The sequence below is a fragment of the Pezoporus wallicus genome, unplaced genomic scaffold, assembly GCF_028554395.1.
Source record: "Pezoporus wallicus isolate ANWC-B61680 ecotype Strahan unplaced genomic scaffold, APGP_CSIRO_Pwel_v1 contig_8047, whole genome shotgun sequence".
NCBI classification, from domain to species: Eukaryota; Metazoa; Chordata; class Aves; order Psittaciformes; family Psittacidae; genus Pezoporus; species Pezoporus wallicus.
The window spans coordinates 235,234-251,023 of NW_026639548.1; the positions used below are offsets into that span (position 1 = coordinate 235,234).

Here is a 15,790-nt window from a genome sequence, read left to right on the forward strand (position 1 = left end):
TTGGAAATCTAAATACTGAGGATAACTTTGTGGCTGACAATGCAGTATATGCGATAGCAGTGTCTGACATTAAGCTCTCGCTTTCTCAGACAGGAGCTGGTAATTAAGCAGCCTGTTAAATATTTTAGTCTGAACTGGAGATCCCAAGTTCTCATGGTGAGTTTGTTATCATACGGCCAAATTCTGACCATTGTGAAAATGGCTGCTTGATGCAGAAACCTTATGTAGTGTAAACGATTATTTCTGTTTCTTGCAAAGGAGCTCAGTTCTTTGGCAATTTACAAATCCTAATCGCATGGCATTCTTTAAACTGCTACTTGGTGAGAAAAAACTGTGCTCTAAATGTAAGAGGCTTGTCCATAATTGTTGCTTACAAAGTACAAGGTGGCAAATGGTGCAGATGTACTTGGAGCTCTTTCTTCCATTCCTAGATACTGGATTTGCTGTGAAATCACTATCTGAGGGCTAATAGGTTGTAGTATTTTCCACTAATAGTTAGCCAGAAATGGCACCAGATTCTCTTCATTTCACAGCTTCTGGCAATACTGGATATGATGTTTATAAAATTGAATTGGAGCATGGTTTGTCCCAGGCTGAATTTGCAGCCATGGCTACATAAGTAAACAGAGCTCTGAGCATGTCATCCACGTCCATGTGAAATGTTATTTTGTGGATACTTTACATTGCTAATCTGGAACACATCTTAGACCACTACATGTGTTAAGCAGGAGAGCTTTGCAGATTTAACTAAATGTCCTCATGATCCTGTTGTGATTTAGTTTGAACTAAATCTTCAGAAAATTAGTTGGTCTGAAATACTGAATGTGAACAAATTTGAGAAGGATTTGATGCAGAGGTCCTGCTCTTTATTTGCAATCTGTTAAGCCACATTTCCACAGCTGCTATGGAAATAATTTTGTTTGACAGATTACCTGTAGGAAAGACTTTTGAACTTCTTCTTTTGTTACTTTCAGTTACTGATAGATAGACTTCTATCATGATTTGTTGGCTAATATGTACAGTCAGAACTGCAATCGCAGTGCTGCTAAACCAGAGTGTTACTGTATGATCTTGTTAGCATGCTGAAGTGAATACTCACCTAGAACTTAGCCTTAGGAAAGTTTCTCTCATGCATGTTAAATGGCTTTGCAGTTTAGGAGAAAGGATGATTTCAACCTCCAGCATTCCCATCAAATTTATTTGCTGTGTTTTATTGAACTCATTATGTCCAGAGAAATCAGGAAAGTTGTAAGTAAAACAATAGTTACCAGAAATAAACTACCAGCAAATTTAAATATACTTGATATCAATCTTTTTGTTCTATCACAGTTTATCCTTCAGCATCTCTCAGGTTCTACTTTTACAAGAACTTTAAAGAATCGGTTCTGCTACTGAAATCATTCTCTCCTCCAATTGTTCTTTTGCACTTCCTTATCTTTGTGCTGAGAAAACCATGTAACTTTATAGATAATTCATGTAAAAATTAACATGTTCACTTCTCTTAATTTAGGTAAATATTCAAAAGTACCTTCTTAAAGCAAAGATATTTTGTGAAAACGGGAAGTGTGGTGTAAATACCTCCATAGATAAGAGCTGGAGAGTAAACAGTAAGATAATGAAATGTGGTAATATCCAAATATGTGAAATACCCACTTCTGGTTTCAGATATATTTCGAGGCGGGGAGAAGATTGCTGAATGCTTTGGGGTTTTCTGAAAGGAGTCTGGCATTGCATAATGATTAAGAAGTGCTAAACTCAAATCCTTGCCAAAAAGACTGAGGAGTCGGTATTATCGTAAGGTGCTACACAGATGGGATGACTGGAAGGTCTGGTTTGCCTGATCCCTTTTGAATAGGGGCATCTTGAAAGGTGTTATGGAAAGAGCAAAGAGAGACTTTACTTCAAGCAGTTTCCTTTACTCTCAAGGCTAGAGTAAGAGAAGCATAAGGCAAGTGACAAAGGCAAAGATTCTATGTAGGGAATATGTTCAAAGCTTCCAAAGAGAATGGACAGATTTATTGCTGCAGACAAGTAGAAATCTGAAAGGGAATGAAAGGCAGCAATGGTGGAAACTAGGACGGGGTACAAAAGGAAGATGATTTTGGAAACAGCAGTGACCAGTGTGCCAACTGCAGGTTTTGACAAAAGCCTGTAAGTACAGACTTACTCTCCAAGATGGTGGTGATTGAGAGCAGCCCTAACCTCGGTGCATTCATCTGCATTTTTGTCTATTTCCTCTCTGTATTTCATAGTTTCTGTGTACAAACAGGACATGTGGGGGTGTTTGTAGCAGGCAGTGAGGGCACAGCTAAATACCAGAATACTCTTGGAATAAACAGGAACAATTCTTTACCCTACTTTTTGATATACTAATCATACAAGTCCATGTGAGGCATGGTAAAGACTTCAAGGCAAGCTTGTTTTTTCAGACTTTTTGCCTTTAAAATACAAGACACTGCTGCAAGAGTGTAGGAGCGTATGGCTTCTTACATTTGACAGTTCAAATGAAGGATTGGAGAGGAAGGAGATGGAGGGGTGGAGCAAGTTACCCAAAACTAAAGCAGATTTAGTTTTATTTGGATACTCTAATACGAAATGCTTTTGAAATTAGTCTGCAGTAATTCCAGCAGCATATTTACTAGTTTTTGGACTTGTCCATCTTAAATGAGCCATTATTATGAAAACTGGAATTATTTTTTCAAATGAAATGGTTATTGATGGGTGTTTCTTCCCTTTCCTTCTCTGTTTCTGAAAACCTATTTCTTTGCAGTCTGTTTTTGTCCTGTTATTTTTACAAGTCTGAATTGTCTGTCTTCTACTCAGCTTCAAGATCATACTGGGACAAATCAGTAACAGAAGCCAGGCTATGAAAAACAAATATAGCCAGCTGGAAATGTATTTATGGTTGGGGAAATGTGTTCAGAAAAAAAAAAAAACAAACCAAACCAAGCATCTTGCACTTAAAATATCTGTAGGATGTTGAAAATTCCTTTAGTATAGCTCATGATTTCCACAAATACATTAAAGCCTCCTGAGCTCACCAACACTGTTCTGATTCTTGATAAGAGGAGTGCTAAAGGCATCAAACAGCTAGTTCTTTCTACCAATGAATTGACATCATTTAACAGAACAACATAAAGCATTGTCATAGCAACCAGCCTTCTAAAATGATGCTGCTGAATGCTGAATTGATCTGATGAAAAATGTCATTTGAGGAAGCAAAGATTGTGTTGTAGCTTTTGGCAGCTGAAATTGAGAGCCTGGAGAATGGGAAGCTTGGGCAAATTTGTAGTATTTGGAACAACTGCCTGGCGCTGCCAGTGGGTGTTTCTCTGGCTAGAAACTAGATTAGAAGAGTGCCATTGCTCTCCAGCTCTTTTCAGCTCTTCTAACTGTGGAGCTGTTCAGCAAACCCTTCACTGATGGCCTGGCACAAGTTTTTGTTCCCTTTTGAGAGTAGATTTCTGATAGAAATTGTCATTTTCCTCTGCTACTGTACAGCTGAAGTACTGAACCTGTATGGCTTCATAGGTCCTTGAAGTTAACCTGTATAGAAAGATCTTAGCAGGGTCCTTCAAGAGCCAGCTACCTTGGCAGGTGGGCACCAGAGACCTTGTGTATAGTGTGCAGAGAGCTAGACAGGCTTCAGATGACAGTTGTGTTATGGCTTTTAATCCTTGATGTAGAGACTGATAATGCTTTCATTTGAGTTTTTTCATGTAAAAATAATACCTTGCATCTCCCTGTTAGTCCATACTGCTCTCAGTTGGTGAAGCAGTCATGTTCCTGGACTGTAAGTAAAACATAATAAAAGATTATGTTGTGCTTGGATTGTGACCTTGGCAGTTCCACAGCATCTCTCTGGCCTTTGACAGAAAATGAGTTGTGCAACACTTCCCAATAGGAAAAAAAATAGCACTTTGTTAAAATTGTGATCTTCAAAGTGTTTACAGAAGAAAAATATGTAGCGTTAATACAATACATAAATCTGAAGTATTAGTCAAGTTTGTAAACCTCCTATACCTAAATATTCTGTCTTCTGTCTCTTAAAGAATCTTGCTTGGATATTTATCTGTCTTGGCTGTTGACTTTTGCTATAGAGAAGCATAAGGTGTTGCTACAGACTAGCGAAAGGAAAAGGAGCAACCTTGAAGTACCAAAGTCATGAAAGGATGACTGAAATATCAGGAATCCAAAATATTATGTGTGTGAATGACAGAATGAGTCAAAACTAACAATAGGACATTGGTGTCATCCAATACTCTTCTTCCTTTTGGAAAGATGCCATTTCTCAAAATTGTTCAAATGATTGGCCGCTCAAAGCTACAGCATAAAATGGGTGCTATTTGAAGAAAAAATTAGGTCAGAGAGAAAATATAACTGCTTATAAAGCAAATTTCTCTCATTGAAAATTCAGAAGTGTACATGGAGAGAAGTCAAGTTGCCCTGGAAGCAGCTGAGAGGCAAACCCATTCCTTCCCAAGGCATTCAAAACCTTTACAGATGTAGGATTCTGAGCTGTCTGACCATGTGCATCGGGGTGCAGGTGTATGTAGTGCTAGTGATGCTACCCAAAAATTTTGCTTTAATGGTATACTGGAGAAACATATTATCTTTCTTAACTAATGGTATGAATTCATGTTGCAGGCATTTAGTAAAGCTATGTATTGGTGAAAGGAGTGTGGGGGCCTGTGCGGTTAGTGTAATAAAACTGAAAATCAAATCTGTGAAGAACAGTATCAAGCTAACATATCACAAAGTATTGTCTCATAAGAAGATTAGGAAGAAACAGCAGTGAAATGAATCCACAGTGAAAATACACAAGCATGACTTTGCCCAAGTGTGTTCTACAAGCATATAAAATGTGAATATCATGTTGCTAATGGTGGAAACATCAGTGCACAGCTGCGCTTATAAACTGAACCTTTATGTTTATTGGAAATTCCAGTCTTTCTGTGAGTCTGAAACATCAGTTATGGTTTCATCTTGAGGTGTTTTCTGTAACAGATTAGAGTTAGGCAGGCAGTGACAGAAATGTACTTTCTTTTTCATACAGTGTAGCACAACAGATTTATTTTGAATTTGAACATTGAATTTAGTTAGTAATGCATGGACTCTGGCTTTAAAGCCTTAGTGCTGGCTTGCTTGTTCTGGTTTGTATGGGAAGTGATGGCCTCAAATGTTAAGTAACTGTATTGACCAGAATTCCCACTTTGAGAATGGCAAAGAGCAAAAGACCCTGATACCAGCTTTTCTTGCTCCATATCCCACCTGTAGGCAGCTACTGTAGTCTCAATGAGTGTTGCACTGTACTTTACAAGTGAGTTGAGAGAACAGTGTCTTCTAGGATATTTCTTTCTTCCATCCAGATGAATATTTAAGGATATTTTTCCTGTTTGAAATGAGTATTTTTGTGACTGGGGAATCTGAGGTGTCACCTGAATCCCAAATCTGACACAGCTTCTTAAGCAGCAAAAGCTGGAATTGTGCTTTCTTTGTAGCAACCTTCTTTCAACTGTGTGGATACTGCGTTATGAATGCTTGGAAAAATCTACTTGCTTTGCTGTTTCACTTAAGCAGTGTCATAAGAGTGTTTGTGCGTGACATCAAGTATAAGTAAGCAGTTTGATGCTTACTTTTAGCCCTGTTCAGATAAGTAGGTTTTGTTTTCCCCAGCAGAAGTAGTACCTCACATAGCAGGCTGAGGTTGGTGCCTTGCGTGTGTTACTGGTGAGATGAGCTGTTACGCAGTTCTTGCAGATGGAGGGGGTGTGGGTGCTTAAGGAGGTATGCAACTAAAAATAAATTCTCATTTATATGCTCTTATTAGATATTTGTGGTAAATATTTGGGGCCAAACTGCATCTGCCCCAGCCAGTGTAGTTCTAATTCAGGTCCCTGTGACACAGTAACTGGAATGTCCTGGTCTTGGTTTATGATGCTTTGCTCAGAGGCGCTCAGGCTGCCCCAAATGCTCTGACGGTGCTGAGAGTTTGTCCTTTCTAATGTTGTTTGTTTTCCACTTCTGTTTGCAGCAGTATTCAGTTCTCTAAGTGGATGGGTGCTCTGTTTTCTTTGCCCGAATGGTAACGTTCAAATGCAAAAGCTGGATGCCACAGATCAAGACCTGCGTTAAAACAGTCTGAAGATCATGTTGTAAAATGGCTTCTTTTATATATTCAATGTTAATCAAGTTATAGTGTATCTTTTTTGATTCTTTTGGTAACACTGTCTTCATACTTATTATGTGGTTTTATTATCCTTCCTATACCTTTTTATACAGAAACTGATAGACTATGCTGTTTGGACTAGTCATTGTGGTGGCTTTAAGGAGTTAGTCGCGTATCTGCTAGGTTATTCTGAACAGTTTTGTGGTTAATACTGAAAGACTTCATGGCCTGTTTACAGTAAATGCATGTGTGCTTGCCCAGTATCATAATTCACTTGCCATTTTAAATCACTGTGTATCCTATCAGTTTTTCATAACTTTCTCTGTGCTTTGGTTACTTTTGAAGCTTCATCTCTGGTGATTTATATTTGTGTGATGTATGAGAAAATGTACAAACCACTGATGATTCGCCAGTGATGCAAAGAAGCTGACTTTTCTAAATCATCGTGCCTTAACGTACCGTAAACACTACACACGCCAACAACTTCCGGGGATGCCTCTGAAGATCGGCCTTCAGGTCTCAAGTCTTGGTTACAAGAATTTCTATCACAGGCATTTTTATCTGTCAGCTGAGTGAGGGCATGTTCTGAAATTTTTTTATATACCATAACACTAATTTTCATTGAAGTTTTGTAATAAATTGTATGAATGTGGTAAATGTTGAATTTTGGGGTTTTTGTTGTTGGTTTTATTATTATTATTATTATTTTGGCTTTTTCCAGTGAATTCTGAAATGCTGTAGTGGCATTGTGCACAGTGCGTACTCAGAGGGATTGTGATATTTCCCCTGGGGAATGAAGGCATTTTCTAGAGTTTGCATAAAAACTGCTTTGATTTCATTTCAGAACAACTTTAAAAGTGTTTAACTAGAAGTTAGGTAGCAAGACTTTGCATCCACTCTTTTCCCTATAGTTCAGTAGCACCTGCTAACACCTTTAAGGTGGGTAAATACCTTAGAAAATCCAATTGCACACCTTACTTCATAAGAATGTTGCTGGTTTCTTTGTTGCTGCTCTCTTCTGCATCCTTTGTAGTCTTGTGTGTATTACATATGCATAAGCATAAATTATTTTGCAAGTATGGGATTGAGACACATTGTCTTCAGTACTAAATTGGAGTGTCTTTCATGTAATTAGCCCTAATTTTACTGTCTAGCAATGAGTGTTTACTCAGGACAGGATTAACGAACGATTTGTATCACAGGGATGCGTATTTGGCTTGTGCTTGGAGTTGAACCGCATAAAATGGATGCTACGTTATTATCTCAGTGGCTGCTATAATGAAGGTGAAAGAAGAAATAGAGTGATGGTTTTGTGTTCATACAAAGTGTCTTCAGGTTTTATGAAGATTTGAATTGTGTGTCTGTTGAGAGGGCCAAGGTGAGAGATTTAACACAAGCATTTTCTTATGAGTTGTGTGCCATTATATGTGCTGTTCTTGTTTTTCTTGCAGAATTTTGCATGATGATGTGCTGTCCATTTGTGCTTGTGAAAGTCAGGATAGCCACACCCCTGCTGAGGAGCCAAGACTTTAGTTACATACATTAGTTGCTCACAGGATTAGCTCTCTGAACAAAGGTAACATGAAAGGTTGTTCTTTCAAAGCAAACCAGGACAATAGGGAAGCAGACTTTAAAAAGCACCTAGACTTTTATTTAAACCAAAGCTTTTTCCTCCCTCTTTTGAAAGCAAGGCACCTAAAGTCACTGTCATAATTCTTGTGTGGGAAGTTTCAATGAGCAGATTTTTTGCAAGGGGATACTGATTATTGGTTGATAGTCTCTGCCTTCTTCAGGCTTCTGGATTCCAGCTGGAGCATTTTGGCTCAAAACCTGAGATTTATGTTAAGAATTGTCCAAAAAGAGCGTGCAGTACTGCAGTACTGCTGGTACCATACACAACTAGTTTCCTTTCAACATAGGCTTTATTTTTGTGCCTATTGATGTTGCCTGATGTTAATCTTCAGTTATATTTGAACTTGGTTTTGTTAAATACTTAACACTATGATGGGGTAACACAGTTGTTAAGCCAAGTCTTTGTTACTGTGTAGATCTCTGGCTACAGCCTGATTTCTGGCCTTGCATTTCTACTCCCATTGGTCTGGGCAGTGCCAGGGCCATGGAAGACACAGAAACCTTTCCCTGAATTCCAGCCTGTCCTTCTCCAGGCTGACACTTCCCAGCTCTGGGACAAAGTGCCCACATATAAATACTTTAATGACGGTTCAGCGGGATCAAGGAGCACAGGAGTGCAGTCCCTTCAGTCTTCATTAGATTTAAACCACTGTGGCAGACTATGAAACAACTCCTGAAAGGTTGATGGGCTTGTTGGTTTCTTTAATTGTGGTGTAGAGTCTCTAATGGTCTGTGGCACTCTGACATTTACAGACAAGCAGATAGGCTGACAATTACCTGATTTAATTTTTTCCGATGCTTTGAATCAATGGCTGACAGTGAACTGGGGATGAGTTAATGTGGTTTCAAGATGTGTGTGCCTGGGATTGCCAATCTCTGGTCTTAAAAGTGTCTCATTTGTTTTGATATGAAGGATGTTCTGAATGAAAAAGTGAAAGATAAAGGCTGTGATGACTGCAAGGATTTGAAAACTTAGTACTGTGGCATTGGTGTCAGCTTTGTTAGAGGGCAGGAGAGGGTCCATGCACTTGTGCAGTCATCACCATGCCAAGCACATCCTGTCCTGTATTCAGAAGTTTCAAGTCTATTTACTTGTCCTTGAAATGTGGAAGATGTGACCTTTCCCTTCAGCTGTGGAAATTGAGGGACAGATCCGTGTGTCCTCAGCCTTCACATCCCACTCTCCTTGCTCCTTTAGAGTTGAGGTTCCTATGAGCTGTTCTTAAATCATGTGCCACTACTGCCTCTGGAGTGTTTAAAATTCATTTGAGTTCTCTCCTGCCTTTTCTTACAAAGTTATGCTGACAGCCTTTACCTAAAATAACTTTCCATATCACCTCTTTAAAATGTTTTAATGGAAACAAAGCACGCATTCCTACTTTGCACAGTACGGCTGTACTGTGAATCAGGACTTCCCACTGTATTTCGAGATGCTAAATCTGGAAACACATTTCCTATTTATTCTGTGTTCGGGGTTTGTGTTTTGGCTTTTTCAATGGGTGTATTCCTTCTGGATGCTGTGTTTCTGCTCGAGAGTAGGCTGTGCTTCCTTCTGTCGTGTTTCAGCCTCCAGACCGGTGGTCCATGGCACCGCTCGGGGGGTTTCTCCGGTAGCACCGCTGGTCCTGGACGTGTTGGGGGCCGGGAGGCTCTGCCCAGGAGCCCGTCGGCGGTGATGCTCCAGCCGGGGTCACCCTCCCAGCCGTGGGCCCGGAGGAGGCGGGGCCGGGGCTGGAGCGGGGCGGGGCGGGCTCCCGGGATTGGCAGCCCCGGCCCGGCCCCGGTCCCTCCGCGGCGGCGCTGGGGCGGCCCCGGCCGCGCACACACTCGCGGGCAAGCCGGGCGCTGCTGCGGGCTGGGGCAGGCAGGGCCGCCGGCGGCACCATGAGCACCGGCATGCGGTACAAGAGCAAGCTGGTGAACCCAGGTGAGGCGCTGGGGACGCGCGGCCGCTCCGCCCCGCGGTCCGTCGCATCCCTCACTCCTCACTCTTTCTTCTTTTCTCTCCCCGGTGCCGGCTCCTGCCGCGGGCATCCCGCCCTCCTCGCTGTGCCTCGCAGAGGAGAAGCAGGTAGGTGGTGGGTCCGCGGCGCGGTGCAGCAGGGGCTGAGCTCGCCCGCCTTGCTGCAGCAGCGGGGGGTGTCCTGCTACCTGGGCACGGCAGCCTTCCCTCCTGGTGCTGGGCATGGTGGTGGCCCTGTTTTAGCCGGATTCATCCGGGAAATGGGTCCTTTGCCTGCTCCATCTCCCTGCGTTTTGGGTCGGGTTTCTTTTTTTGTGCCTTTGGGTGTGTCGAGTAGGTTCGGATGGAGAAAGGCAGCGCAGGGGCTGGCAGAGGCATTTCAGCATTAGGAGCACGTCGCCCCATCACAACCTCTTCCCTCCGCAGCACAGATGCGCAGACACAGACCCGATCCTGCTGCTCCCCGCTCCTGGGTGGTGTAGCAGACCATCACCTCGCAGGCAGCCGGGATTTGGGCGTTAGGACACATCTGTTTTGCTTTGCAAAGCAAAGAGCTATTTGCCTTTGAGTCCTGGAGAGAGAGGAGGAGTGATGCAATCAGATGACATCGACAGGGTTTTGGGTTTTTTTGTCCTTTATTTGGTATTTAGAGGGATTTAGGGTGTTTGAGAGGAAGAGGAATCCTTCTCTTCCTGAGCTTGGATGTCTAGGTAAGGGGTTACTAGCAGAGTCCCATGTGTTCCTTAGCACCATCACCATGATGTAGGCGATGTCTGCTGTGTGTGGAAGAGCTTTTCTGCCTCACAAAGGTGGGGATGGAGATGGTGGTTAACACAGCAGGGCAGTGCATCAAGTCCCTGCAGCAGGGAGAAGTCCACCCATCCATTCCCAGCCTGGCTTGGATTTGCCTTTGAGTCCAGTCTTTCTCTGAGGCTCTAATTCCATATGCAGCAGACACCTACCAAAACAGTGGTACTGCACAGCCATTCTGGACCATTGAAAGGCAAACTGGTGTTGTAGCAGCTTGGGCATTCACCTGGTTACTGCAGGAGATGGTGTTTCCCTATGTAATACAGACTTGGGCACTGAGAGAAGACATCAGGGTATTTTGTGAGCTGCTGATCGCAGTGGTGAGCTGAACAAAGTAAATCCAGGGGTAACAGGAGAATTGGGTCATTGGGTGCATTTTTCCCAAGGTACTTAAAGTTTTGGTAGTATTTTGTTGTTATTTGTATTTGATAGTTATTTGTAAGTGGTGCTGTTAATTCTTGTTATTTCTGGATGAAAACAATCCAGAGAGTCTTCTGAAATTGTAGTAAATTCAATGTAAGCTGTGAACTGGAAGGGAGCTTTGTGACCCTCTCACCCCCCCAAAAAAAGCCCAACAAAACCACATGTTTTTAAATAAAGAGGGGAGCAGGCTATGTATAAGGCTCCTTTCTGCTCATTCCCCAGGGGAAGAAGAGGCAGAGATCAGAGTAGTCTGTTGTAGATATTATCATAATTCCTGAGGGCCTTTGTCACACTGCATAGGCAAGAGTGGGCTGGAGTCAGTACCCCAAAGAGTTTGTGTCTGCAGGAGAGGGTTCTCCTGGGGCAGAGGAGGTCTCTACTCAAACATGCAGGTGTGTGCATGTGCCTTACACCTAGAGCGTAGAATGGGTCTTGCATGGCAGAGCACGGTGCATTATGAATTTGTGCCAGCCATGAACGGTGGAGGGAAACCAAGCTGTGAATACAAAGCAATCTGTTAAAATTAAAGTGAACACACAAAACCACAAATGATTTTTCTTTAGCATCCTTTGAGAGCAGGACTTTTCTTCTTGCGCCACCTTGTTCCAGTTCCCTCACGTTTGGCAGCAGGTAACAGTTTAAGAGGCTTGCTAAAGTTGTGATTCTTGCCTGAAGTGCTTTTTCAAAATTTATTATAAAAGCTGTTTTTTATAAGCAGTTGGGAAATGAAGTGAGCTTCTGAGAAGGCAGTACAATAGAGTGCATGTGAGTAGAGCAGCCTTCAGTAAAATCTTAATTTGGACTTACTGAGTCCAAAAATAGAACAATGTGGTGTCTAAGAATGTGTCTTTAACTTCCCCTGTAGTATAGTCAGAGCTGATGCATTTGTCTAGTTCCAGAGGACTTTATTTTGCAGGTTGGACTTGTAATTGCTATGATTTATTGAAGAAAAAATAATGGTAGATTCTCATTCTCTCTGGTTTCCAAGGAGTGGCCTCTTAACTGGTGTATTTGGTACTGAACTCGTGCTGCTGATGTCAGTGGAGGCCTGATGCTGGTCTATGCACACAGAATCTAGCTTTCCAAGATGAAGGGCTGTGGTTTAAGACTCTGGACTTGGGAGAAACAGTTCAGTCTGTAGCTCTACAGCAGGTTGCCTGGTTAGACCAAGCTCCTCAATCTCATTATACTTTGGTTCAGCACCTCTCAGAGGGATGGTTTCTCTCCTGGCAATTTATATACCGCTGGAGCGCTGAGAGGGATTCTCGTGGTAAAACTGGGTAGGCAAATGAAACGGCAACTAATCTTCCATGTGCAGAAGAGCAGGCCCCGTGTAAGAGAAACCTAGCAATTTGTCAAAAGAGCATTGACTTGAGAACCAAACAGGACAAGTGCAGCGGGTGGACGCTCTGCCAAAGCCCAAGGTGTTCCTGTGGGAGGAGTACAGGTGAAACCTCCCAAATACCCAGTTAAACTGGAGTCTCCTGGCACACTCCTGCAGAACATGCCTCCTAGCTCGTGTTGTTGGCGTGTGTTTGTTTGGGGTGTTACCTTGCTGCTTCTCTGAAGCTCCCTCCTGCTCATTCAGGTCTTGGTCTCTAATGTGCTTTGAAGTCATTGTTTCTTTTTAAATCAGGAGGATGGGAACCTCTCCTTCCCAGGTTGATCTCTCCCCACCCCATCAACTTGCAAAGTTGTTTGGGTGTGGGAGCAGAGACTATCTGGTGAATCCAGTTCTTTCAGTGGGTCTGAAATTACAGGGCTGTGCCTTTTGCATTTAGCTTGGTCCTTTTTTCTACTTAAGCATATTTTGAAGTGGTCTGCTTGCCATTAAAAATATATATGGGGGTACTGTGCATAGAGAAGATGCTTTGCAGAAGGTAATTTGACTGGAGGAATGGTTTCAGTGTGAGTCATTGGAAGGCACTGAGAATTCCTGAATTCACTGTTTTTTGTGTTTCAGGTTTTGAGAATCTGGGATTTATATCTTAAAAAAATTATATTCACACTCCGTTGCTTTTTTTCTTAGAAAAAAAGAGAGAAGCAGAGATTTCCATTGGTCCTGGAACAGTAGATATCACAACAACGGAGATGTTTTCCATCTAAAATAGCAACCATACCAACATAGTGCATCATTTTAAGGTCAGCCTTCAACCACAGCCTTGCCTTGCAGAGGACATTGGCTGATGGAAATCCCGCAGTTCCCTGTCAATGTGTGCTGAACCACCTTCTCCTTTTCTCTACTGTGCTTATGGAGAGATGAGCCTGGATGGGAGAAAGTATGGCCCCTGAAAAAGCTATGCTTTGCATAGTGCAGAGGTACCACCCTTGACACACTGAGGACAGCTCCAGTGCAGGTAGTTGCTGATGACAATGAGCAGATTAAGAGCAGGGAGGAGTGGTGATTCCTGTGTCTTGAGCTGGTTGAGGATGACCTTAACATAGCCTTTGGTTTCTGTGTACATACCTATGTGGTGAAAATTGGTTAGCTTAGTTTTGTGAAACGTGATGAGAAGTATCATGTGAATTGAGGTTCCTTTGTACAACAAAGACCAGAAGCAGAGCTTGGCCTTACAGAATCCCCTCACAGTCTGTGCTGGAGCAGCTTGGATAATCCATGCCTCCATTACATGTTTGTGGCATTGCCATCTTTCACCTAAGTATGTTCTTTACAGTAGCAGCTCTTGTAAACTTGTGATTGGATGAAAGTTCTGCACAAGGAAGAAGAAAAGCATGGGACCTGGCGGGTGAGCAGAGTACCACTGACTCTTAATTCTCTCAGATTTAAACCACTTATAGTTGTGATTCTTTGAATCATTGGGAGTGGCAATGTGGAACCGTTTTCCTGTGCTGTCTCTCATGCTCTGTATCAGTGCAGACAGGGTGTTTTTTTTTTGCTCAGGGAAAACAAAATGATGTTTGCAGCTGGCGAGTGGGATATTTCACCACAGCTGGATAGTCTCTCACTGTGTCATAGATCGCCCTGGCAAGGCTGTTTCTCTTTGACTCCCCATGTTAATGTCTCTTCCAACCTCTGTTTTCCAACCCTGGTCTTACATCCTGACTACCAAGATGCGCCTGCCAGAAAGGGAGTAGCAAATTAGTCACAGACTCTGGAGGTAAATACTGGAAATACTCTTACAGCAGCACATCTCTGTTTGTCTTTCTGATGTCCCAGTGTATCTTGGCCAGTTGCAGCACAGGAGTGGAAGCTTTTACTTCTCTGTAAAAAGCCTTGTGTGGTTCGTTAATTTTTTTTGGCCTATTTCAAAAGACAAACGTTGGTCTTTCACCCTCCACAGTGGGCAAAGGCTCAGTGCTCAGAACATTGTCAGGAGCTGGGTGGAACTGCAGCGGGTCAGGAGGTTCAGTCCTGCCTGTCCTGCTATGCATCTGTCTAAACAGTCCTGCTGCAGGAGGCCCCTGTGTCCCACAAATGGGCTGTTCTGGGCTGGGGAGAGAAGTCCATCGTGGGCACTTTGACTTCTTCCTTCCCCCCCCCCCCCCCTTCTTTGTTTGGCTTCTTGGAAAAGGACTGTAAAAAGAGGTTAGCACATGAACTGCATGGTGAAACAGAACCGCTGGAGAGCTGGGCACAGAATCTGCCTCCTGCTGCTGCTGCTGTCTCTCTTCAATTATTTATGCTCCAAATGGATAAATGGTTATTAGCGCAGGGCAGGGGTTCAGCCCTCTCAGTGCAAGTAGAAATCTGCAGTTTATGAAAAGGGGGAAGTAAGTGTTTCCTGCACAGGGATTTCTGTCCCTTGAATTTCCATGAACTGCTTAGCTACTTGTGCATGAGTCCAAAATTCCACTGCTCTTGCAGGAATGGCACAGGGCAGTTTTGGGCACATTGGCCAAGTGCGTGAGTGTGACATGCGGCCTGATCCTTGCTAATGCTAATGAAGTAGGAGCAAGTTTTATTTAACCCTGAGAGATGCTTGTGACACTTGCTTAGCTGCTGGGTTGCAGCAGCTGGGGCATTACAAAAGGGAGCTCACAGTTGCAGAGGTGACAGTGTTGCTGTCATCTGAATGAAGGAGAAACTTGAGTCACTGAATGTTTTTAAGTCTCCAAAGTCAAGAAGTCTCTTACAACTGCTTAGCACTCTCAAAAATGATTCTGACTTCATGATGATGCTATACTTCAGTCAACTGTTTTAGCAATAAACTAAGGGGGTATGACAGGTCCCTGCAAAAGCTGAAGAAAGGCAAGTCTAGAGAGAGAGACAACTGCTAGGGTTCAGTGCCTTCTAGAGCCCATATTGCCTAACCTCAGTTTCAGTCTAAATTGCTGTTCATTAAATACCCATTAAATGGACATCCTGGAAATCCAAGGGGGGACAGTCCACCTTCAGCCAACTGGTTGCTTCCTGTGCCAGACCAGGTTGGGTCTCTGCTGTGTAACTTTAGAGCTTTGCCAAGTTAGTTTTAAATGTTCAGTCCAAGGGGTTTCCCCAGCAGTTTTGGGATACCCCACTGCCCACAGCAGTGATGCTGCAGCTGCTGCTCGTATGTGCACAATCTAAGTCTGGAGAGCTCTGCTCCATCTTCAATACTTCAGGCACTTCTTGCTGAGATATCTCTTTGATAAGCCAAGAGAGTTCCTCTCATGCTGTTTCTCTTCAAGTTCAAGTGGCTTCTCTGTTACTTTTTTCCTGGAGAGCAGACCATGAACTGGAAGGCACCTTCTTTGCTTACCTGCAGAACTTTCTGCCTCACCAATACTAAGACTTTGTCCCCTCAAGGCAGAGATTTCCCTGGGACAGTGAAACCACATAGAAAATCCTCTAA

General features: G+C 42.9%; 2 protein-coding genes across 4 annotated transcripts in view; both read left to right on the forward strand.

Moving 5' to 3' along the window:
- LOC130602223 (septin-2) overlaps positions 1 to 6,549 on the forward strand; it is a 36,364-nt gene extending 29,815 nt beyond the window's left edge. Inside the window, exon 13 of one of the 2 annotated variants that reach the window (XM_057414870.1) lies at positions 6,035 to 6,549. The gene's annotated coding sequence lies outside the window, so the exon portion shown is untranslated. The remainder of the gene's footprint in view (positions 1 to 6,034) is intronic. The other variant, XM_057414871.1, reaches the window with a different exon arrangement.
- The window catches only part of SEPTIN5 (septin 5), a 54,522-nt gene that overhangs the window by 1,053 nt on the left and 37,679 nt on the right, over positions 1 to 15,790 (forward strand). Inside the window, exon 1 of one of the 2 annotated variants that reach the window (XM_057414869.1) lies at positions 10,341 to 10,379. The exons of the other annotated variant lie outside the window; for it this stretch is intronic. Within the exon in view, the coding sequence (XP_057270852.1) occupies positions 10,356 to 10,379 (24 nt within the window). The 5' untranslated portion in view covers positions 10,341 to 10,355. Of the gene's footprint in view, positions 1 to 10,340; positions 10,380 to 15,790 lie in introns of those variants that run through there. 2 annotated transcript variants of the gene reach the window in all.